The sequence below is a fragment of the Micrasema longulum genome, unplaced genomic scaffold (genome assembly GCF_059751315.1).
Source record: "Micrasema longulum isolate JH-2025_06_02 unplaced genomic scaffold, ASM5975131v1 h1tg001192l, whole genome shotgun sequence".
NCBI classification, from domain to species: Eukaryota; Metazoa; Arthropoda; class Insecta; order Trichoptera; family Brachycentridae; genus Micrasema; species Micrasema longulum.
In genome coordinates this window covers 431207-458685 of record NW_028278379.1, presented here as the reverse complement: position 1 = coordinate 458685, position 27479 = coordinate 431207, and the positions used below count along the sequence as shown (strand labels likewise).

At 32.2% G+C, this 27479-nt stretch overlaps 1 protein-coding gene across 1 annotated transcript; it reads right to left on the bottom strand.

Moving 5' to 3' along the window:
• On the bottom strand, nucleotides 1–27061 carry LOC148276574 (proton-coupled amino acid transporter-like protein acs). Its single transcript, XM_088234082.1, has 8 exons — nucleotides 26863–27061; nucleotides 25809–25958; nucleotides 18185–18335; nucleotides 17897–18103; nucleotides 16042–16314; nucleotides 11849–12027; nucleotides 3492–3667; nucleotides 1–927 (listed from the first exon to the last, which is right to left on the bottom strand). The coding sequence occupies exons 2-8, from the start codon at nucleotides 25955–25957 to the stop codon at nucleotides 680–682; spliced, it is 1383 nt and encodes a 460-aa protein (XP_088090208.1). The 5' UTR covers nucleotide 25958; nucleotides 26863–27061; the 3' UTR covers nucleotides 1–679.
• Nucleotides 27062–27479: the final 418 nt, after the last annotated feature.

Below are 27479 nucleotides of genomic sequence, written 5' to 3'. Positions count from 1 at the left end.
TTAAGTAATTTATTACATCAATTACAAAGAATTAGCAAAAACATTATAAAAACCACACATAAACAAATAATAAACTCAAAAACACTTAAGTAAAAATATCAAAATTGTAAAAAAATATATAAATACGAGTATTTTATGAAAATTCTGTAATATTAACTCGATATTCAAATATTATGAGAATTACATAAAATCCATATAAAAAAATTCAAATGATATAAAACGGTGATATTTTTACATTAATTTAAACTTATTTTTTTCATACTGATAACCATAGAACTAACCACGGTTTTTATCCCCCTATGCCCAGAATTCTTAGGTCTGCCAAAAAATATACCAATCTTAATGACTTTGACAACAAGTTGTCTTCTTTCATACGATCACTGAATCAAATTCAATTATAAACACCCCTCTCCCGCTTCCACCCCCGCCGAGTCTTCTTGATAACATTGTGTCTTTCTACTTTATTTTATAATAATTTTCTATTTATACATATGTCCTTAAAAATGCCTATTAGGCATATATATAAATAAATTTATTTATAATTTTAACATATCAATTAAATTTGGAATTATTATTTAAAAAACATTTACAATTGAAATATTCAACACCAAAGTGTAGGGTTTTCCAGACATTGGGCTCGGCATTATCTTTTTTAATTAATAAAATTATGATTTATTAATTAATCTGATTTGGTAAACGATTCCACAATTTCAAGAACACTCGTGTAGGTGCCGATAATAAGACCAAGTAAGCCGAATATTATGAGGAAGGAGTCTTTTATAAGAATGTAATTAAATTTGCCCAAGTCATCCCAGTAAACGCATATTTCGATTATAGCAGGAAAAGCCAAGCCCAGGGCCGACAAACTGAATGCGCCGATTAGAGAAATAAATAGTCCAAGGTTGGGAATGGCGACAGCAAGCAAAACTGAAAAATAAAAGAAGAGACATTATTATTTTTCGTAAAGTAAATATTTTTATCATGAAAAATCATACGTTTTTTTTCAGCAGATTTGTTTTCACAAACAAGAACTCATAAAAAAACTGCTACATTATAATGGCGTCAATGAATTATTGAACAACAAGCATTGTACGTTATCGTGTACTTAATTTTAAAAAACATTTTTTTATCAACCATAATGATTTTTTTGTATTTATTTATTTATTTTTAGCACTAAAACAGATCAGAAAAATCGATTAGAGCGGTGAATTACAGCTGGATAATAACGATTATCATACATATTTTTATATTAATTTAACACCTTTTACATACATATTTGTACATTGTCGAGCTTTTTGCCAAATAGAAATGTCTCCCAACAAATTAATAAAATAAAGGGTGTTATGTATACAATTTAGTCAGGGCGTTTGCTTATCATGCAAGAGATCTCGGATTCGATTCCCCACATAGTTGACATGAAATTTTCATTAAAAAATGTGTTTTTACACTAGAATATTTTATAGTCCCCGGACTGGTATCTGAAGAGGAAGGCTTACCTCTGTCGTACTATAACGTAACAAAAATAATCGAGATACGCTGCGATTGGGATACCAATGCAGTGCCCTATGCATCATTAGGGTGCGGAAAGGGAATGACGATGATGATGATGTTTCAAAACACATACATAAAAAATAGATACAAAAATATAAGTATATAAATGAATATCGATACTGTTTTACCCTATGGTGGTATGTGAAGTTCAATAATAAAACTTATTGTAGTTGACTGTGGTTTATTCTGAATGCTTATTATATTGTGGTAAGAGAGCGACTGTTTACTGGGAGAGACAAATCTAGAATGACTTGCCAAGCTGTGTGGGTATGCAGACGACTGTAGATATATTGTTGTCACCAACAATATACCCACATTCCTTACAGATACCTACTAGTCTTCAGTAGGAAAAGGGAATGAAGACAGAGGAGAGATTAGAAAAACTCCTTCGAGTCAGTGTGTGGTAACCTAAGGTTACCTTTGGTTAACCTCAGATCAGCGATTTCTAAAAGGTGTTCCGCGGAAGCCCGGAGTCCGTGGAAAGGTGACAGCGGTTCCGATAGTTAGAGCATACTATAAGTAAAACTTTGAGAAAAAATCATTCTTCGCAATTTTGCCGTATGCGTTAATAAAATAAAATAAAGAAATATAATTAATACGTGCAGTAAAGATTTCAAATTCAAAATGTAGTATTTATTTTAGGTATAGGTTAGGTTAGGTTTAGAAGAAGATTTTATTATAAATATAATCAAATTTGAATGTAAAAAAACATATTTTGTTAGGTAGAACCTTGTTTCCCCAACGCGACGATATGTATTAGGCATATTGATGTACCAAAAATATTTTATTTATGCCAATTTCGAAGTAGTGAAAAATTGGTAGCAGCAATGATTTCGGTCCGAAGATGCATCATTTTAAAGCCACAGTATTCATGTATTGCCAGAGAGATGGCACAAATGTAAACCCAGTGAGGGGCGACATTTTGAATAAAGTAATTTTCGTATTTTTCATAAAATGTGCATTTTTTTATTGATAAAAAAACCCGAAAACTTAGTTGAGCATCTATTGAGACATGTTTAAATAATAAAAAAATATTTCAAAAACAACACATAATATATAAAGAAACAAGTGAAACTAACAACTTATAGAAATAACAGCCGGACAGTGCCTGGATGCAATACTCCTATAAGTACATAAAATGCAAAACCTAGGCAATGAACTTGCAGACCATATCGATCTTGGGAATATGTCACTTCGTAAGTATCATCATCGTCATTCCCTTTCCGCACCTAATGGTGCAAAGGGCACTGCATTGGTTCACCAATCGTAGCGTATCTTGATCATTTTTGTTACATAAAGGTAAGATGATCAGTCTTACGCTTCAGGTGCTAGTCCAGGGACTATAAAATATTCCGGTGTGAAAACACCCTTTTCAATAAATATTTCATGTCAACCATATCGGGAATCGAACCCGAGACCTCTTGCATGGCAGGCTAACGCGCTGACCATCACACCATGGGGCGAAGTATAAAGAGATAATAATCGCAATATTTCTGGTTAATGCTTTTAAAGAGAGAATAAAAGTAGTTGGTTTGAGACTCCTGAAACATTATTTAAAAATAATTATGCTTACTTTCTACATTAATTCAACATACTCATTTAGTAGTACATAGGAAAAAGGTACTAATGACATAACTACAAAAAACAATTAACCAAACATTAATATCTTTGTAAAAATGTAAAATAAAATTTATTTATACGAATGTATACAACATGCATAATGTGCCTATGTGTACATCATAATATGTATGTAAAATTTATAAACTTAATTTGTATCTTGTATTTTATTACTTTTAACAATGTTATACCCACAATTCGTACAAATTGGCTACGGCCGTTAGTAAATAAAGATTGATTAATATTTCTGTTCACCTTGAAACCCTTTTGCGTTTATCTGCGTAAAGGGTACTTAATGCTTCTATAGAATAACTTGAACTTACATGTAATAATCACAATGATTATTCGAAGAAAGAGTTCCCATATAATTTTTTTTGTGTTAGTTTCCAATCTCGGCAACATATACTGACTCCAGATGATATGTATGGGGACATAACATTGCAATGCGTAAGAAATGTAGACTGCTATTGCCATTAGTATTTTCACAGTTTGAGCCAACCTGTAAAAACACATTTGCTTTATAAATTATTATTTTGACAATGGTTTCGTACAAGAACAAAGACACTTTATCAACAAAAAATTATTTATTGTGTTCACGAAAACAAACAGCGGTGATGACGTAATTAAACATATTTTTATTAGGAAAAAAACAATAGAAATATATTTTTTTTTTATAATAGATAATCTTTAATCGAGCAAATATACAAGTGTTGATACAATATTATTTTACGTAATGAAACGTGAAATATAAAACACTATTTGCCCGATAAACCGTCAACATTTTAAAAATTTATAATTCCATTAAGAAACCTTTCGTTTTACATTTTACATCCTAAAGTGAGGTTGTTGGTTTTATCAAACATTTTATTTCATTTTAGAATTTCTGTATAGTCGCTGTTTTAAAGTCATTGCAAATTTTTAGTCCATTGTTTTTATAAGTCGGGATTGGCTTATTCTTGTTTTGGCTTTTAGATGTGGTAGTGTTGAGCCAGTTGCACTTGTCAGTGAGATGTCATCGTCCTTGATGTGTCCTTGTGCTAACTTCTAGTTTTCTCTGGGCGTCTATGTCCAGGTGATTTACGTTCACAATCAGCGTAAGGTAATCTACCTTTATATAGACCATGGGTGTTTTTCAATATTTTGTTTTATTGCCATTGTAATGTTGTTTTGTTTCCAGTTTCCCATAAAGGTAGGAGAAAATTGAGTTTGCTTTCTCCATATCCTCGGTACATTGAAGTTTTATTTTTATTTTTTCGGAATATATTCATCTAATTTACAGAATATAAATAAGTCCAAAAAGTAGCAAATACACCAAATTAAAGTTTTTCAAAAATATAAATAGAAGAGGGAAATACCACTTTTTTTTACATTTTTAAAGTAATAAAGGTCTATGAAATACTGTCCAGTAAAAAAAATAGTTAATTATTAGTAGCATAAAAGATATTTTTAAATTTGTAATTTTGAATGGTAAAACTATGTACGATAAATCCGAATATGGAAGTTTAGGCATTTACAAGATTCATGACCTTTCGTAAGCTGATTTATATGGCCATTTTACGCACTGTGTAACATTCACCATTCTAACAATGTTTAAACATCCATCCACATTTTCTCAATTCTTTCATCTGTCAACTTTTATGGAGTAAAGGATCTGAAACCTTTATCATGTGGGTGAGATTCATCTGGTTGAACCAATTCACCTACTAGGCAACGCCTGAAAACAATTTCCAATTTTTATACTTTTTCTTACACCAGGCTTTACCAATTGGTTCAGCCAGATGAATCTCACCCACACGATACAGGTTTCAGCCTCTTTACTTCACAAAAGTTAACAGATGGAAGAGTTGAAGAAATGTGGATGGATGTTTAAACTTTGTTAGAATGGTGAATGTTACACAGTGCTTAAAATGGCCACATAAATCAGCTCATGAAAGGTCATAAACCTTGTAAATGCCTAAACTTCCATATTCGGTTCTCAAAAATATTCGGTTTTCCCTCTCTGTTGCAACAAATTTAGATCTGAATAACTCCCTAGGGAGGAAATCCAGCCTGTCTGCAAACATTTGGACATACTCAAAACATTGTTGAGAAATAGAGTCAATTAAATTTGCAGCATCAACGATATGTAAATGAGTTTTGAACATTTATGCATTATGTATATTTTTTTTAATCTATCGCTAATAATAGTTTTTTTAATAACACGCAACACTCAAAATCTTTTCTAAACTGCTTTGGGACTACGATCTTTTGTTTTGAGCTGTCCACAATACACATTTTCGGCATAACTTGTAAAAGTCGTAAATTCCGAAATGATATTTTGATGTCTTCTGTTAGTAATTTAAACTATCTACATGTTGTACGTACGTGCAAAGTTTCATAAAAAAAAACTTAAGTAAATCCTATCCATGGTAAAATATTATTTTTGTAAACCTCGCAAATCCCGCTGTTCTCTAGAAATCTCTTGCCGAGGGCTGTCATTGAGCTTTCGTGTCGTATCCAGTTTCTATGATTATTGGTTTTATTTCGAGCTTATAACGGTGATGTATGGAAAACCTCGAGGCGGCGTTTACAAAAAAAAAAAACATTGTGAAAACGAATAACATAACACGATTTGCTTTGAATTAAAGACGCCGACTGTAATAAAAATGATATTCGTGCGATCGGTAATATTTCTAAGCTTTAAAAAATCTTTTGCAACCCGCCAAACTAAAATAGTTGATATTTGGCACAGTCCTTTACTGCTAGGTTATAAAACAAAAATTTAAACTCTGTACAAATGGCAGAGCTACCTATATAATCTTCCAAAAGAGGAGAAATTGTACCGGACTTGAATCCTACTAAGTTACAATTTTTGAGTTTGTCCAAATGTTTGTGGACAAGACTGGATTTCACCCCCTCGGGAGTCATTAAGATTAACAAATTACAACAGGGATGGAGAACACCCTAAAGAAGGTATAATGGAAGTCTGGGCATTTACAGGGCTTACTACCTGTCATTCATTTATTTTAATTGACACTTTTTTATTTTTGTTTATTTTTTATTTATTGGGGATATCAACAGTGATACATGTAACAAAAATATAACAAATAAAATATACAGAGAATAAAACCAATGACAGATATCCACAGAAATACATTAAATACACGTACAATACATTAGTGTGTTTGTGTGAGTGTAAGTGAATGAGAGGGTGGGTGAGTGGGTGTTATATTGGAATGAGGGTGGACATGTGTGTAAATATTGCACAAGTGTCAAGTGTCAAAAATATTAATATATATAAAATATTAAGAATTAGAGATAAAATATAATAAAATAAAATAAAATAAGATAAGATAAAATAAGACTTTATTATTGAAACTAAGTATAAGACAAAAAAGTATGTTTTAAGACGCGCATTTTAAATGTTATTTTTTTACAATCAAATGGATCAATAAGGGGAAAGTTCAAATTATATTCACTAGCAAAACGTATGAGTGGAGAGTTCTGGGCATAGTTCGTACGAACTGCTGGCACATGAAATAGAGAGCTCGACGTGTGACGGGTGCGGTAGCCGGGGACACATAATGATAACTCCGACAAAAGAGCCGGACTATCAAGGCGTCCACTAATTATGTCATGAAGCACCCCCATGTCCAACAGTAGACGGCGATCTTCTAAAGTGAGCAAGTGGTGTTTTTTGCAGGAAGACATATAATTGAGATCGGTATACCTGCATCTCCAGTTAAGATGTCTAAGAAATGTCCATTGAATTTTCTTACATATAAGGGCGAGCATATTGCCTTAAGGCAATTTCTTCCTACCTACGCAAACCGTTCAGTTTGAGAAAATTTTAAATACATGGACATATTGAATCTTACAATTTTATACAAAAATTAAAAACAGAGATTAACAAAATAAAAATATATTTAAAAACGATTAACACTATACTATGACGAGAGGAGAGGGGATGGGAAGGAAAGAAGAAGTATGAAGGAACAATTTAAATATTTAGATAGTGACATTTCAATCTTGACTTTAATGTAAATAAAGAAGGGGCATCTCTAACATTAGTGGGTAGATTATTCCACAATCGAGCGGCTACTACTGTGAAAGAGGAGGCGAGAAAATTGAGTTATGTCATTGGCTGGTTTAAGTGGCCATTTTACACGCTGTGTAACATTCACAATTTTGCCTATGTTTAACATCCATATTTCTTTAATTCTTTCATTTGTTGATTTTAGTGAAGTTAAAGAGCTACAACCTTTATTATTGTAAAAAGATTCATCTGACTGAATTACGTATAAAATTGTAATTTTGGCTAAAATTGATAAAGTGGCAGCACTGTGTAGAACTGTCATTTAATACTTGACTGTGAGAAATTATGAGTCAATTTAAAACGCATAGAATGTTCTGTTTCCGTTGGAACTACCGAATAAGTATATAAAAACAATATTCTCCTAAAGCGCAATGTTCTGTAAAAAACGTGAGTCAATCCATCGATTACTTTCTGAAATTTGCAGCCACAAACATACCGAGCCTGAATTTTTAGATACTTAGATTTGTTTTAAAATGGCGATTTTCATCAAGTACTTTGTCATCATTATGCACCCCTTCCGCTCAACATGATATTATAAGACCATAATATTTAATTATTACTGAATTCTTTTGAATGCAAGATTAACCTGCTAAAAATTAAATAAACTGAAGGAGGAATTAGCCCCTAGTTTTTTAATTTCATAATTTGTAAACGGTTTGAAATATTTAGCGATGATTGCAGCAATGTAATTGATTTCTACGAACATAGTATAACTGTGTTAAAGGTAATTGATTTATTTCGTAAATTTCATGAAACGTGCGTATCGTAAATATTCACATTCGCTGGTTTTTAATGAAGTTGAAATAAATTTTAACTTGAACGATTTCAAGTTAAAATTTATACACACTTTACCGATGTTAAGTTTATGAGTACCTGTATTATGTTGAATTCTTATGTAACCTCTTATTTCAAAGTATTTGAATTATTTTTATATGTCAAAAGACAAAAACTTATGGACATGCTCCGAACACAAAAAAAAACAATTCTAAAGTACATTCACGGAGACTGGACTGCTGTGCACGTGCAAACCACGAGCCCACTGCGTGATATCGCATGATTGGCCCATTTCACAACACGGCAAAAATCTACACGGCATGATAAAATACAATACAGTGGACTGATGTTTTGTTTTAGAATTATATATTTATTTAATGCCTGACAAACGCAATAACCAGTACACTATGAGACTGACTAATCTTCAGTAGATAATCTTTTGCAGAATTTTTACCTGAGAGTACTCGCTAAATTTATATAATGATTTTAATAAAATTATCCTTAAAATCTATTTTGTTAGTTTTACTAGACTATTTAAATCCGGTTGTGGTCCCGTGGTTAGTGTTGCGGACTCATGGATCAGAGGTCCGAGGTTCGAAGCCCATTCTACGCTAACTTGATTTCCATTTTTTATAGTGAGTTATTTACAACTCTTTGAAAATGTTTACCGAAATTGAAATATTTGGGTAAATAATAAGTACGCTAATATTTATTTTTTAAATAAAATATATAAACCGATGCGTTTTTATTGATATTTTTATTAAAATCATTAACTATAGAGTTTTATTTAATAAAGCGAATAATAAATATACTATCAGGTTTAAATAGGTACAAACAAATCTAATAAATGTTCATCCACTGCTATTTTATCGTGCCGTTTAGATTAAGAAAATATGTGTGAAATAGGCTGTTCTCCGTCGGATATCACGCGGCTGGTTTGTTTATTTGGAAATTATTGTAATAATGAGCAGACGGTAACACTTAATGCAAATAAATAATGTATTGTATTGAATACTAATCGTAATGAAAGCTCTTTGGGTTATGAATCTGTTCACATTATCATTATTATCATGGTGAAAGGGGATAAAAAACTGATAAAAATAAGAAAAGAATCATAAATATTTTGGAAGAAAAATTACTAAAATTTATTGAATATTCAGAAAAAAAGATAAAAAAATAGAAGAGAAAACAAAAGAGAAACAACAGTGCGTAGCCGTCCACATCTTCCACTGTGTACCTCCTTTTTCATAATCCCAAGATTCGATAACGCTCATCCAAGTTCGGGCGAAATCAACGTTGGTGAATTTTCAGGAGAGACTTCCGAGAGTACATCAATGAAGATGCTGCAAGACGCGATAAGAAAGATTTATTACTTCATAATTAGTAGCTGCTTTGGATAGATGCCAGATGAGTGTTAGAGGTTCTGTATATATCCTTCAGACGACAGCAGAGGCACTTGGCCACATTACCAAAGAACTATCTAATTATAATCTTCTATTGATTGAATCGGACAGAAGAAGAGAAGGAAACATTCTGAAACAATCAAATCTGCTTTCAAGAATGATATACCTGTAATTATTACTGTTCATTAGGATGATCAACTGTTGCCTACATTAAATGTCAGGGACCCAAAAGAAAAAAAACTTCCAATTATCGTTGCTTCGTTTAGGGACAGTGAGCAGATCATCGGTTTTCCACAATTAAAGAATTCTTCTGGTATAGAGCAAGCGAACGCTTTTTGGAATGCATGAACGTTTTGGCGCATAGAGGACAAAGTACAAATCTTCTAACGCGACACAATTCCATTAAACACAGGACATTTTAATAAAGCACGTGTCTTGAACAAAAATTGGACATTGTTATTTTTGCTGCAAATAAATGTAAACATAAGATAATAATTGTTATTATCTTATCTTATACATGTTATATTTGAAACATTAACTTTATGGTTATTCATTAAATTAAAATAAATAAAAGCAACTTTGTTTTGAACAACTAATTTAAATTTTTTTCTACCGACCGGTTTCAAAGCTATACAAGCTTTTATCTTGATCAATCTCAACTAACGAATTATATCCTATTTTATTTTATCCGTATTATGCTGTGTATGGAACTAATAAATCAAGTATTTTTGTCTTTTAAGAATGGTAATGTGAGATGAATACCCTCAAAACAAGACAGGAGTGAACTAAAGGAAATATTGTTTATTTGGTAATTTATTTATTTTTTTCTTATTACGGATCGCTTTTTTAATTTTTAAGATTTCCTAGTTGCCTAATTTGTACATTTTATTTCCAACATGAAGAACTTTTCATCCGGTGTCTTTATTAAAATTATGATTATTTCATATTATTTATTGACTCGGCGTTAACATTGTGGAATAACATATTGAATTGTATAAATAAAACACTTTGTTTTAAGTCCACTGAGTTTATATATTTAACACGACATGTTTCGGACACGCAGTACTGTCCATCTATAGGTGTATTTAAAAACTAAACATAAAATTACAAAGAGAAAGTTTAGGTACTGACAGGGGTGGGGGAGGAACTAAGCGTGTTAAATATATAAACTCAGTGGACTTAAAACAAAGTGTTTTATTTATACAAATGATTATTTTATATCAGTTTGCGAATCCAGAAAAATTGTTTTTATTTAGGCACTTTAAGTGTTCCTTTATTCGTACTCTGAAATAAATTTTCTTTTAGTTTTTTCCAATGTACATTGAGTCGTAATCATTACAGTTTATGCCAGAATTATTACATTTAGGGACTTTGACTATTTAACAATGCTCTTATATTATGAGTTTTGTAAAATGCAGATTCAATTTTTAATGCTAGGGAATTAGATAATATTTAAAAAAGTTGTCATTTATAAAAAGAATCCGCCTCCATTGTTTAGATGGGTTAGCTTTATTTATTGTGGGAGTAAAATATAAATATTTATAAGTTTGCGTTTATGTTTTTGATTTTATATTTTATCAATTAAGTTCTCATTATATTCATTGTTATTAGCAATTGTTTTTTGTTTAATTGTATTAAGTTATTTTTTCAAATTATTATCATTTAGTGGAACGTTAATTAACCCCGGTATCATTGAATACGGAATGTTTATAGGCAACGGGTGATTTAAGGAATTATGAATAATTGTGTCTGTACATGTTGGTTTATAGTAAATATCGAAATATTATTTTTTATTGTTAAAGACAAGTCAAGAAAGTTATTTTAAAAAAATATTTTTAATAAATAATTATTTTTTCATTAGCTTTGGTTATAATATCTCTAAAAAAATATCGAAATTCTAGAAAACATATAAAAAAAGTTTACGTATCTTTCTACTTATTAATTTAGTTTTTTCAAAAAATAAATCGTTGATTTGTTCTTTGTTAGTTTTTTCTCGATTTGTGTATCGATAAAAAACATGACACAAGCAACAACAAATAATTTAATGGGCCTTGAAAAATAAAATACCATTGCAGGAGCCGCCCGAGAAGCCGAAACGTCGGAACAAATCCAACACACACGGTATCACCCAAAAAAGAAATATATTGATAACAGTGACCGCGAAAACCCTCGCACCTATTTGACAGATGACAGTTAATATAACAGTGGGATGCGCGCGCAGATATTGGCTGAAATATTGTATGAAAAATAGGACGTGTTCTAATTTAACCACATATTTCATCCAATTTGTGTATTTACGACACAATATTTATTGGACCAAATTCTGCACAAGATCTTGTACCATTTACTGACCAATATAAAACGGGCTTTAGACTCTGCAGACAAATAAGGTAATTTATTTTGTAATTTATTGTTGATAATGATTTACCCATCACTTTCCGGAAGATTCAAGGTGATGGATCCTTTACACTCGGCTCCATACTTAAGGTATCCTAAGAGTCCAATTAAGACATACAGGATAACAATAATCGACATTCCGACATTCAGAACTCCGAACGGCCTCCTAAAGGCTGCGGGATCTTTCATGTTGCCTTCCAATGAAATGATCTAAAACACAACAACGCAAATCATCAAAAATTCACAAAATATATTTTTTTTAAATATCGAAACATATAAAAAAGAACTCTATCAAAATAACATTGGTTGTTCAATTACATTTCAAGAAAACTGTTTAAGATAAAAGAATAAGGATATATTTATCTGACTCCATCCTTCATTTCAAACTTAATAAAAATATATGATAATAAATCAGTATTATACATGATTTACATTCATTAGGACCTTGCGTAGGTAATTATTGAATTTTAGCACAAAAAATGAATCTTGCTTACACTTCAAAAACTGCAAACAATTGTCAAAAAAAAGAAACACATACACCATATATGATCGTATACAATAATCACAGTCCTCGTAGAATTGTTTGTTAAAAAGAAAATAAAATGTTATTTCAGTTAATTTATTTATATAGACTTTAATGTTGATTTATTAGCGAAACAATAATTAAATAAACACAATAATTAATTTACGTGATAACATAGATGCCTAAGGCAATTTATGTATATTTTTACACGGGAGCTTGCTTACCTATGAAATTGCCGTTTTGTGTAAAAAAACAACGCGCGCCGGGCGGATGCATATGGTGACAAGTGTGTATATAAGCATAATAAGCTGGGCCACGGTTGTATAGAGAAAATAAAAGTCAGTTTTCTATCCGGCACAGCAGGGAAAAGGTGTCAAATAATTCATTTAGCTACCATATTAAATTTGGTTAGAATCGAATATCATTTTTGGCCTCCGGATTGACTTTGAAATAACGGTTTTTTGTTTTTTTTGGTTTTTTTAGTGTTGTAATAGCTAGGCTAAGAAAAGTAAAAAAATGTGGTTTTTAACTTTTCTAACCATTTGAAATTCTATCCGTAACATTGATTTATTACAACGAAAAGATGTTAAAAGGGGCATCCATGAAAATATTAGTTATAATATTATACCATGATTTATTAATTTCATATTTCTATTAGCGCAAAAATCTTTCTTGCTATTGAATAACATAACTTTTCAAGACTTTATATGGGTTTGTATGAAGCTTTCTCTTTTAGATATTCTGCCTAATGTGGCTCAAGCTTCTGTCACAGTCCGTGCTGCCCTTTCAACTATTTAAGTATGACGTGACAGATGCAGTAACGATAGTTTTCTTTCTCATTTTTGGGCAACAAACAGTTGGATGTTTTTGTCAAATATCAACGTCAATATTGGTGTTTCAGTTAATGTTAATAATATCAGTATAATATGATGCATCAAATTTTACTGAAAGAAGTTGAATCAGTTAGACTATTTTATTGATTGCTGGGAGCTCTCAAAGTATGACATGCTGCCAGTTTGAGGATGTGCGGCTCAGAATCGGCCTGCAATACATTTTCAAGGTTTGCGAAATAGGTATTATAGGTAACTGTTTCTTTGAACTACCGGATCCATTTTCCTTTCAGTTATATAGGCAAATATCTAATTGCAGCAATGAGCTTGGAAAAGTGCCGCAGAGGGAATTTTGATGGTAAACCATGTCAGAGCGTAAACCTTGAGGACAAATTTTGCGAGCATTACTAAGTTTTTAGAAAGATATTCCATCGAAACGTGCAATTTAATTAGCACGAGTTAGCTATCGGGCAAGAAATATTTTGCCTAGCAATTTATTTTCTAAATCTTTCTATTTATGGCTTTTGAAACCGCTACGACTATTCTGTACAAACATGTTTGGTCTGTGCAACGTGCTAATACCTACTCTAAGTAGGAGATTTGGGTAACTCTGCTCAAATGGGTGGAAACCTAACAATAAATATGGTCTGGATGTGCTGCAATCAAGGTATAGATACAAGTATCAGAAAGGTAATTCGTTTATATGCAGTTGGCAGTAATCCACTGTAATGGTTTTTCTAACCTTTGTTCAAGCAGACGTATGCCATCTCCATATTTATCAATGTTCACATTTTTTATATATGCTTTAAGTTAGTTTACAACATCTTAAGAACAAATATAAACTTTTAATTACACTACATTTTTTACCACTTGTTCCATCACACCCAACGGCGGGTAAATATTCCACAGATATTTCTGATTCCAAGAAAAAATCGGTGATTGCTGTATTATTCCTTTAGATGTGTTTAAACTGGTGCAATATATCACAAGAATTTCAACACTGATTCCATTCTCAATGAAATCGGTTTTTTCTATGCATTTTCTCGTTCTATTTTATAAAAAAAGTTTTTGTTTTGCCCGTAAAAGTATAAATACATTTATGGTACTTCGACTTTTACTGCCAATTTCGAGCTATTTTGCGTTTCCAGCGAAGCTTATTTTTATCAATAATCGCAAAAAAAACTGCTGAAACAATAGTTGTCCCAGCCTTGTCTAAAACTTCGCATCTATTATATTTTCTTGATAATAAATCGTACTGTTTTTAGCGGTCGGCTTATCGATAGGAGTATCCTACGTTGAGGCTTTTAGTTGCGATTGGCAAAGACTGTTACTATTGTCCTTTCTCGATTGATAAGATTTAAAAGGATGTCAATACACTACTTGTGTCTGTGCATTATTTTTAATGCTGAATTTAAGATTTTAGCCTTAAGATGTACCCAATTAATTGTTTTATTGCTTTAACACTATCTGCGGTTTCTTTCATTATTTTTCTAGTGGTCTGTTGGTGGATAAGGAAGTTTGATGGTTACATTTTTGTTTCTGGGACATGCATTTATTAATGTTCTTACACTTTCCGGATGAAATGTCAAATAAAATGTACTTTAATTTGCTTTGAACCCAAACTAGAACTTACCTTGAAAATACAATAATATCGAAACATTGATATTCATCCCGAGGCTATTAACACTTTGAAAACCGGCCGAATACACATAGAATTTACCCAGTGGCCGGCCCATTTTTGTGAAATTTCATGCTTTGTGAAGAGTTTCTTTAAAGTGTCATTATTATGAAAATACTAAGCTAAATCAATTGAATTGAATTAAAATCAATTGAATTGAATCAATTGAATTGAAATAATTAAATAAGTGATTTTCGTATGATAGTTTTGCCAACATTGGCCTTTATGGAGAGCCACATTGCGCATTGCAATGTTCGCACATATACAGGGCCTCACTTCTTTTTCTTTGCTTTGTACCATGTTTATAATAACCATGCATTGTGTCCTGGTCCCGTGTTTTTACGTGGTTTACCAGCAGCAAAAAAGTACTAATAAAAGTCACTAAATGTCAATAAAATGCTCTCTTTTAGACAACCAGTAAACTACGTGAAAACACGGGACCGGGACACAACGCATGGTTATATAATCACGTGTTTACACGGCTCCGAGATACAAAGTTTTAAAGTGTAATCATATTTTACACATGTTATTTTGAGACCATTTAGCACCTTTTTATCGCTGTACCTCTAAAGAAAGTAGAACAAAATAAAACGGCCCACCTTAATGCATAGCATAGTGACCACGCGGGCGCTCGAAAAAAAACGCTAAAAAGGCCACTATGGCCAAGCACAAAGTATAATACAAATGAATTAAGTTAAGTTACTACCACTCAATTCGGGACTTAAATCGTATTAATGTAATCAGTTTTAAAAGCACACGTTGGAGATGGATCCGCTTCTACTATAGCTTTCAATTTCTCATCTTACTAGTATATCTAAATCTCTCTGTTGAGGTTGAAGTTTCCCGAAGGGAAGCGATTAAATCAAAATTGTGCATTGCGTTCGCTTGTAGTGTTTATCCTGTACTCATAATTAATGTTGCGTACCGTCTGCGACGCTTTAGGACCGCGAGGAAACTCGTATCAAATAATAATGCGAATTTTCAACCTTCCTATTTTTAAATTCGTGAAAATATCTGAATCAACGACGAAAAAAAATTACTCACTGATTAAAAAAAAAAAAAAAAATTTGGAATTTCTACACAAACGAAAGTTAACGGCGTAAAACAGCAATTTCATAGTATGCATAATATGTAGACAAATCGCATTCGTGTTGTTTTTATGATTTCTGTAAGTATTTCAAGTGTTTTCTTACCACGCCAACTGCTTCGAGTGCAAAAAGAGTAGTTCCAAAATACAAGGGAAATTGGTGTAGTTCCCCCGCGACACGCCTTTCGGATATTGGAGGAACATTAACGCAGATGTATGACAGGATTATTCCAAGGGACACAAACGTTATGAGATTGGCCAAAGTAGAGAAAGGTGCCAGTAGTTTCAAATTTCTGACCAAGTTTATTAAAATTAATGGAAATAGAATGAAGCACATGTAGAATCTCAAGTTTATTGGGTCAAAATATGCATCGCAAACCTGAAAAGATATTTGTTTGTAATCAAAGTGATACCCGAAGTGATACGACTTGTAAATTCAAAACGAAGACTTGGGCTATTTTGGTTTTGTCTATAGCTACTACATCAGTTAACTGTATTCATTTAATAACCATGCTTCATTTCTATTTTACCTCGCAAATTAATCTTCTTTAATAAAATTTCATTTAAACTCTGTTCTGTCTTTTGAACCCTTTAAAAATATCCATAAACCAAATAATCATAATTTCATCTTATTCTGAACAAAAAATACCATAGCTGGTGCAAAAAAAAAACATAGTTCCAATTCTTATCTACATTTATAAAATTAAGTTTTTCAAAGTAAATTTGTATACCTGCAACTTAAGAGTATACATACAAGGTAAGAAACAAGCGTTTCGGTGCGATATTTGAGCATAGAAGTGTGTCCGAAATGGTTTTGTACGAGATATAAACATTTAACAGAATGGTGTCTATTTCAACAAGCAAATAAAAAAATATGTACTGGGGATAGTGAGTCTCGAGTCCATTCGAGACTCGAAATTCCTAGAATCTTGAGACATTTTCAATAAATTTCTAGACCTGGGTTCCGATTACAATGAGAAGTTGACAGAGTTATCTTCGACTCTCTATAAAGAAAAACCGATCTTTGTGTACGAAAATGAGTATATTTTCATGAACATTCAAGGTATTTTCGTCGATAACCTTTAATTGAACATATTTAGAAGAAAATTGTGAGCGTATTCCGCTTTTCATATAGAAAACTTTATTTTATTTTGTAGATAAAATTGAAGAGTTAACTTCCTATTCTAATCGGGGCCCAGCAATATGATCCTGAACGCTGCTCTCTAGGGAGGTAGAGAACGCTTTGCTATTAATACGTATCTTATTTTTTGATCACGTGTAAGTTGGAGTCGTTCTTACGTTTCGGCCACCACTGCAGGAGCCATCTTCAGGTTAAGCTAATAGTTATGCAACAGTACCTCCAACAAGTGTCGATATTTTTTTTTAAATTTACGTATCTGTTATTTTAGTTAAAAAAATCATTTGACTGAGGCTGGATCAGTGAGGCACTACTCGAATGCATGCTAAAGCTGCATGTATTTTCCCTTAGTTCGTTAGTAAGTTGGTCAGTTTTTTTTTTATTTTAGTAAAATAATTAATTTACACTATGCAATGATGTGTTTTTTAACTACATTCACTATTTTTTTATTATAATTATCGTTAGCATCGAACAGTCTCGAAGTCTCGTCTCAGTGTCGAGACTGGAAGCCCTACTAGGTACTGTATTTTATTAATCGTAAGATTTACAATGTGAATACGACGGTGGAAATTTAAACCAACTTTTTTCTAAGCTTGCCAGGTGAAGTATTTTGCTCGTCACGACACAAAGCCACGCTATTGCATTTTTATACGAAAAAGTATTTTACATTTTGTTATGAAATAAGAAACAAAAAGTTATGTAAATACTGACAAAATTTCAATAATTTGTCCATTGGTCTCCAAAACATTTAACTTTACTGACGCATGGCGCAGAGAAACACTGACAATATTAAATAGTATAAATAAACAAATAAGAGTGAAACCTGTTTGATGTTTCCGGAAACGAAGACAACGTAGACACAGCATATTCCAATTTGGTAAAATATCAAAAAGCCATCAACAATGTAGAAAGAAGCCCCAGCAAAACCATTCAAACATTTTGGCCCTTGCTGAAGCGCAATCAGCATTGATTCCGGATAAGTAAGGAGAGGAACTTTCTGTCTTTTGCACATTACATACTGCGATCGAACCTAAAGCAAGAATATTCAAATAACGCAGGATACTTTTCACGTAAATACTGTAGAATACATAAATTATAAAATATGTATTACTAGGACGTGTAAGCAGTAGGTACACAATGCTCCAATGAGAAAAGTTGAGACGGATCCTATAACATATCCCGAGTAGTGCATGGCTTGAGGCATGGCCAGAATACCAGTTCCCAAACTACCTTTCAGAAGATGTATAAGAGTTTCAGCGTTGCTGAAATAAAAACAAATATGAATCAAAGGTTTTTATATCAAATCAATATTATTTATAGGACGATTGCTAAAATTAGACCTTGAAAGCATTATTAAAAATACGTTCATTTTAATGTCAGCAATGTTTGGATTAATTTCTTCCAAAATTTTAACTAATAATTAAATTTTAATTTGACACAGTACGACTCTCAGATTAGGCAACATACAATTGTAGCGTCATTTCGCAGGACACACATTATCTTGTTTTGTTCTTACCTTACGGGGGTGGTCTTTGGATCCTTTGTCTTTGCTCACCCAGGGAGTCCTTTATTTTAGGCCGTTCTCTTATTGTGTGTTTTTATTTCCGTTTGCTTTAATTTGTATATACATTCATGTAGTTTTTTTTTTAAAATAGGAAATGTGTTTTTTTTTATTATTTAGCATTTTCGTATTTTTTTCCAAGACTCGTGATGCATAATTAAGTATATTGCTCATTTTGTTTCTCTGGATACATTTTTTATTGTAGATTATTATGTTTCATGTGTATATATTAGGGTGTCCCAGAAAAAATTGTGTTTCATTTTTTCAATGCATACCCTCTAATTTTGTTAGAATGATGTCAAAACACTTATAAATTAAATTTCACGTAAATTGAATCACGGCAACTCGTGCCGACTTGCATCGGAACTTGTCAGAACTTACGTAGTACGGCGCGCGCGAACTAAGTGTTAATGTTCTTGTTATATCGTGTTTGTTTTTTTTGGTGAACGCATTGTTTTCGCTGTGTCAACATGTCTGTGGAGTTACGCAGTTCTAAAAAGGAAATATTTTTGGTTGGGGATATAAAACATCAAATTACAGGTTCTAAACTTCCCTCTAATGGACAAGTGCTGGCTGGCGGTTTTATTTTATAATATTCGCAAAGTCAATTTAAGCGTCAATGAAAGTGCAAATCTTACTATTCGTGAGTGCATTATTTATTGGGAAAAGGCACGTATACCGACTAAATTTTTACCTATGTTAAGAAACTTGTAGCCTTTTTCCAAGATTGAAGAAATTTGCAAAAAGATGCAAACAAAACTCAAGATGTGTTTGAGCAGCGTCGACAAGGGTTTGTTACAAATACAAAAAAAAATGTTTGATATTGCAAATTACGATGCGCTTCAATTAATGAAGATAAATGAAGATAAGATTTTCTTACAAAAGCAGAGAGCCAGGACGACCCGGTCATTTAGCTGGAGTGGACAAAAAATTTACAGAAAAGGAGGAAAAGGCGAGTCTTAGAAATATCCAGGAGCAAAAGCGGCTGACCACTTTTGGCATTCATAACACCCTCTACGTCTTCTCATGAGCCATTACAAGAAACTTCATCTTCTGATTCTGAAGTAACGGACTTACAAGAAGATTTGTCCATTCCAATTGAGAGGAAACAGCCCGATACTATTAAAACTTCTGTGAAGAAAAATTTCGTTACTCCGAAACTGGTGGCGGCATTAGACAGGTGTCAGTTAAGTATGAGAGATTCTGTATTTATTATTGAAGCAACTATTGAAGCACTTGGCCACAACACTGACGAATTTCCTATAAGCAAGTCCTCCATCCAAAGAATTCGTACAGAAAAGCGAAAACAGCGCGCAGAAGCTATAAAACTTAATTTTCAAAAAGGTTCCAGATACTGTAACTGTCCACTGGGATGGAAAACTATTGCCGGCTTTAGATGTACGCAAATCTAAAGAGGAACGTCTACCAATCGTTATTTCATACGATAATAAAGAACAACTTATCGCTGTGCCAAAATTAGAAAACTCATCGGGAAGCAAACAGGCACAAGCAGTTTGGAATGCTATTGTTGATTGAAATCTTGAAGATAAAGCACAGATCCTCTGTTGTGATACTACTGCTTCTAACACAGGCCGAATTAATGGTGCATGTGTGCTTCTCGAACAGAAATTGAACAAAGAAATGTTGATTTTTGCTTGCCGCCATTACATCTAGGAATTGGTACTAAAAGCTGTGTTCGAGGCCAAAATCAGCCAAGTCACTACAAGTCCCGATATCCTTTTATTCAAAAATTTTCGTCAAACTGGAAAAACATCAATGTAGAGAAAATACAAAGCCACAAAGAAACGCTATTACGTCTGAACGATTTTAAAATTGATGAACTTTTAGAGTATTACAGAACTGAATTGACCAAAGAAATTGTAAGAGATGACTATCGAGAGTTAATAGAGCTCTGCATAATATTTCTTGGCGGAGATAAAGTTAATGAATTTGAAATTCGGCCTCCAGGCGCCATGCACCAAGCAAGATGGATGGCGAGAGCTATGTTTAATACATAATAAATATGATACAATAATCAAAGTACCATTGTTTTATTTACAAAATAAATATTAAGTTAAAATATTCCCCTATGGTTTCCATATAAACTTTTATATTCAAAGTTTGACATCAAGTCGGCACGGGTTATCGCTATCCAATTTCAATAATATTTATTATTTCAGTTATTAAGGTCAAATGGAACAAAATAAGAGGGTATGCGTGTCTCAATCTGTAAAAAATAATTTTGCCCTTATAGTCTGGGACACCCTAGTATACATAATTTAAGTTTGCTTGTTTCGTTTTGTTTTTGTTTAATCAATTGTTTGTAAATTTCGTGAATTTGTTTTAATAATAAAAAACAGAAACATTAAGGGGATCCGAGAGGTGGAGACAACGTGTTGGCCTCTGTCCTCCCTCATTGATCTGCGTAGAGTTTGAATTCCTTGCGAATGATGGAGTTAACTTTCCTCAATGCGTAGCTGACAGAGTCCCTTAGGATTCCATAACAGCCACAGGTGGATGGTAAGCTTTTGGATCCCCTCAATGGTTCAATGTACATTGCTTTGTGGTCCGCAGTATACCAGTTTTTTTTTGTATATAATCGTATTTATAATTATATCAACCAGCCAAAAACATAGAGGATTAAGAAAAAGTTAATTTGTTAATATAAAATCGTACAAGAGAACATGCTTAGATATTAAATTAGTTTATATTATAATTCCTGATTATGTTACATAATATTAAAGCCTATATATTTTATATCCTTCATGGCACTCACAATTATAGAAGCTAAAGGGGATAAATTGTTCTACAAACAGTTACAAACTGCAAAAAAGTTTGTTTTTTCATCGAATTTATATCGAGTGCCCCGAAACAGCCGACAATGACATTTGAATGCTACATCGTACATTTGACTTTCAAAATTTCAAAACGCACCCAGTCATCTTTTTTACTAGATTTATTTTATTTATATTTATAAGGAATATCAACAGCAACACACATAAAACATATTTAATTAAAAAATATACAAAGAACAAAACCAATGACAGATATCCACAGAAATAAACTAGATCAGTTATGATGTGTGTAAAAAATGTAAATGTCAATAAATGAAAAGTTCGAATTATACTCACGTGAATTATATAAAAGTACAAATTATACTTAGTGATAACTCTGACACAAGAGCCGGGCTATCGTGGAGTCCACTTAGAATGCCATGAAGAACCTCCATGTCCAACAGCAGACGGCGCAGGAAGACATGATTAAGATCGGTATACCTGCGTCTCCAGTTTAGATGTCGTAGAAATGTCCATCAATTTGTTTCGAACCTTTTGTTATGTGTGACATATTGTGGAGAGCAAACAGAAGAGGCGTACTCGAGCAGTCTTTGTATTCGAAGTATTCTTATTCAATTCTAATATATGTATATATATAATAAAAGTTAAAATTAACAAAAGTGATAAATATTATGATGTTCTGTACTTACCTACTTCCAATCGCTTCTCAAATTAAGCTTTACTAGAATCTTGATTTTAAAGATATTTTATAGATCACCTTTATCAAAATATGTAGGTATTAAACAATAATAATATAGCGAATATTGCAGCATCTCAGCAAAAGATTTTATTTTGTTATAAAAGTATTTCATTCACAAAATAACCAAAAGAGCAAGATTAACCAGAAACAATGGATCGCGTAATGAAATTGATGTTTAAATGTGACAGGAGAGCGATAGATAAATCAATACACTGATCAGTTATGATGTGTGCAAGAAATTGAGTTAGTGGGGGTGGATGTTGTAAGGGTGTATGAGTGAACATGGATGTATAAAATTAAAAACAAAAAATATTACTGTTACTTTTTCATTGATCTTTCTAATCACACTGGAACCACTTTTTTTACAGGGGATACGTTCCACAGTACCTACCGTGTAAAAAAATATATATACAAAAAAAACAATGCCAGACAGGTTTCCTTATATAAAAATCAATTCGGGATTTTAAAAAAATAAACTATTAATCATAGAATTAAGAATAGTCCAGAAACCGCATACGCACATCAAACAGAAGGCGACTAAACTACTCATAAGTGAGTAGGTTTACGTTTTGACCCATTAATTTCTTTGTAGACGTTGCTCAGTGCGCAACTCCTGATTTAAATTCAACTATGCGGTTTTGTGTCCTTTTAAAGTGTAGAAATACTGCTAGGATCTTAAAGAAACATGATGGTATCACATTTCATGTGTAATTAGAAAACGAATGTTCAAATAGCAAATGCATTACTTAAAAATTGATTTATTTTTCCATCTGTCAGATTGTCGAAGAAACAAAATTGAAATTTCGTTAGTGTTGCCAGGATAGTAAATTATTTTACCCTACTTTGCTAATCTAATGAAATAACTAATAAAAATTAGATCTCGGATTAAACAACGCCGTGCGGGACATTTAAACGACATTATCTTTAAAACATCAGTTATTATTTAACATGATTTAAAAATATCCGTTTTATGTCAAATAAAATTTGTTTTATATTTTAAGTTCAAAGTTCATTAATTCAATTAATCTTATTAAACGACCCTTTACTTATCTACCTTATTTTGTCAATCAATGTTTACGCGTGCATAATAAAACTTTTATGAAATTAACAGATTGCTTTTTTTTTACCTTACATTTGGGTTATGATTAATTTTTTTCCCATCAAGCAACATTACGTGGTGACATCACGAATGCGCACGGTGAAAGTAGGACATGGTGGGGGGATTATTGGACACAGTCCGATGTATTCAAATATGATTCTACGCTCCTTCTGGACTATTCTTAATTCTATGGGTTTAATATTTCAAAATAGTTATCAGCGCTATGATTTTTTTTAAAGTTTTGTATTTCTGAAAAAACTCCGCGTGTGACGTCAGAGGTTGTTCTCTGTTAGTTCTTCTCATAGGTTCGTTTACCGAAGCCAAACGAATATCCTTCACAGCTCTCACGTCATTGGTTGGTTCATCATCATCACCAGTGACGTCAATCAAAGTAGTGCGTTTTTATTGAAATATTTTTTGTTACTCTTTTTACATTTTCAAGAAACTTTGCATTACAATTTAATACTCTAAGTTTGATAAAATTATAGCAAATACATATATTTTCTAGTCGTCAGTGTGTTTGTTCTCGAGAGCGTAAATGAAGCGTAAGACTGATCATTTTACTTGTATGTAACAAAAATGATCAGGATACTGCACTGCGATTGGTGAACCAATGCAGTGCCCTATGCACCCTTAGGGATGAAGTATAGATAAATAAGTAAATATAGATAGATACTATTAGTATAGTTTACGAATTTTTAAAAATATAGATTGAATTTTTCTACCGATATTTTTTGGTAGAACTGCATTTTAATTATAATACTAAAAATATGTATACAGTTTTATTCCGCTTTTATTTTAAATTTTCACCAGTGACCTGGTTTCGTCGTGACTGACATCGTCAGACCGGTCTGACGGTCACGATGAAACTGGGTCATTCGTAAATATTTATATTTTTAAATTTAAAAAAAAAAAATGTTTGATTATGTCCAAATGCTTGCAGATTGGCTGGATTTCCTCCCTAGGGAGTTCATATTTAAATTAATTTCAACAGAGAGGGAAAACATTTTTGAAAAGGCAATATGGACGTCTAGGCATTCACAGGGCTTATGACCTGCCATTGGCTGGTTTAAGTGGCCATTCAAACATGGGCAGAATGGTGAATGTTACACAGTGTGTAAAGTGGCCACTTAAACCAGCCAATGACAGGTCATAAGCCCTGTAAATGCCTAGACTTCCATATTGCCTTCTCAAAAATTGATTCCCTCTGTTGAAATTAATTTAAATGTTAAAATAATGTTAATGATTTTTTTTTTAAATTTTTAGAACGTGTTTTTTCAAAACCATATAAAAAGAGGTTCCAGTGTAAATTGGTGAAAGATTATATGAATAGCAATTCGACAAAGCAATCAAGATGACCACTCGACTGTTGTAGGGGGGTCGCAAATTGTCACGTCTTTCCAACATTAGACCCTAGGTCTCCGTTCGCAGTTTAGATGTAAACAGGGGACGAACTGTCTGCAGTGGATGTGCATAACTAGATAATATTATAATGCTTTGTAAAGGAATTTGTGGGAAAGCTCTCGAGGAATAAACAATAAAAATAATGTGCAGAATGTTTTTTGTTTTATTTGAACCTCACATAAAGTTACATTTATAAAACCGTCGTGCAAAAAAATTAAATTTTCAAAATATCTATTGTAAAATTTATTTAATGTTACAAAAATTAGTGATACAAAAACTTACCATGGTAACGGAGTGTGTTTATTTATACCAGCGATGCTATTTCAAACGAGCGTTATCGCACCCGTAGAAAACAATTTTATCTCGCGTATTTTGTATGTAAACACGCGAAATAAAAGATTTTTATACGGCCGCGAGAGCGTTTGGAATAGCAGCCCAGGGCTGCATTCAACGAGCATGCATATACTACCAAAAATTGTTGGATACACATTTTTGGTATATAAAAATGTTAACAAATAACATTAGTTTTTGGTGGATCCCAATCAGATTCTTTCCTTGAATTTCTTGTAATTTCGACCCATTTATTTCTTTTCACTGGATTTTAGGGAATGCAAAAATAATATTAACTCACATTCATTATATTATAAAAACGTATTTCTATCAGTGCATTACTGTAACTTCGAAAGCTTCGAAATTGCGCCGAAAGATAGGCGTAGTTTGACGTTTACCAAAAATAATACTTATGTTTGAATAATTATTGTTTTAAGCTTTGTTAATTTCATGAACAAATATTTACCAAGGTTACACAATTCTTTTCACAATGTTTATCCGAAAGGTTTTTACACGCTTTCATGGTTTTGATTCTAAACGTCACGCCTGGCTGGCAGTCTAACAGCGACTAAATACGCGTTAGGCATGACTGATCGCTTGGGCATGAGTTAAGTGTCATCATTTTTTAAGGCTCGGGGCATGTCTTTGTGTATTAATATGTCGATGTATGAATACTTTAATTTTAAACTCAGCTTCACAATGTACTTATTTCCAAAACAAAGATTTATATTTTGGACGCTGTTTACTAGACAGTGTATTATAAATTGATGGTATTTATGATTGCTATATCTGTAAGTCAAAACATACTTTGTGGGGTTTGGCACATCTCGAAAATCGTGAGGATTGTAGTCATCATTAGTTTGCCAGGGGGTCCCTGGTGGAGGTCTGGTGGAGGTCAAATACGCTGGACGAGAGGACGCTGCCGGTGGGGCAGGCGAAGCGGGCTTTTCAGCCATTCTGTTTATTAAAACAAATTTATTCTTTTAATGATAATAATGATACGTTATGTGGTGTTTTCAGAACATTCAGATCGATAAACTATGTATAAAAAAAACACTGACGGATAATAAATGTACACGGCATTCCTATACCAACGATATCGTTACATATTGTAAGGTATGGCAAATAACGCGTTGCCTTAGACAATTTGGAAAAAAAGAGATAGCAAATCACGATACACTTGCAATCATTCGTATTAGAAATATTTCCTTGGTTCATATATATATTTCTCTGTAACAACTTGTTCTACGTCAAAATCTCTGTGTGTGACTTGTTACCATAGATACAACACTAGCCGTCAGCTGTAAACATTTTGAAAAATGTATTTAAAAACATAAATAATTATCAAAGAATTCCGTAATTCGGATTTCATTTATAAAACAATTGAAGGTTTTTTCATCACAAACGATGACATATTTCAATGGAGCATCACATCTGATTACAATGAAAGTCCGTTAGAAAATTAATGCACGGAAGGCCCACGAATTGAAATGCCATTTTATTTGCGCAAGTAACGTGTCTATTTGATTATACGTCATTGATAAAAAAAACAAAGAACGAATATTAAATATTGGGCATACATATGATGTTCTTAAGTCTTTGATGGGTACTTATTATAAGTCACTACTTATGGTAAAAATCCATTTTACAGATCAACTATTACGGAGAGTATTTTTTTCAGATGTTTAAAAAAAATTAACGAAAAGGTCGTTTTTTTTTTAAATATAATAAATATTGAAACATGTCTTGGATTTTAAAGTAGAACTAGACAAAAACAACATACAAAATCTAAACTTTCCAAGCTTTTGCACGGCGAATCGCTTTTTTTATTAGTTACTAGTTATAACGTAATATTTCAAACCTGTTTTTGAGAATCGGCTTCAATCACTGATTATTGATAATGCAAACTTGGCTACTTTGAACAATTAACAACAAAACTGTTTACATGTATAAAAATGTATAGAATTATTTACATAGTTTAAAACATTAGAAAAATTAAGACATTTTTTTCAGTGTCGAAGTAAAACAAGTAAAAAATTCGCAGTTCAAATAAAATATATCACTGGTTCAAATACAGAATATTATTTGTTTATCTTTCACTTTAGAAAAGAGTTGTTACCTGCAGTGATTACCCCTTGGAAAAAAATATTTAATTTTATTTATTTAAAACCTTAAGTAGACACAAGTTGCAAGTGCACTTTGGCGGGCTTATTACTAAAAGCAATATCTTCCAGCCATCAAAAAAACAGATGAATTAAAATAAAAATAGGTAAAAATTTATGCTTAAAAACATATATAGACTTGTATATTACGAACATACAAGAAAAACTGACCAAGTCATATTTTCGTTCGTTGGCAAATCAAGATTGATGTTTTTACATAGTCAAAAACTAATAGTTTTGCTATTTAGTACACATTTGATTTTGGGTTTCTTTTGCTTTACATAGACAAAGCATTAGCAATGTATTGTGTTATTAT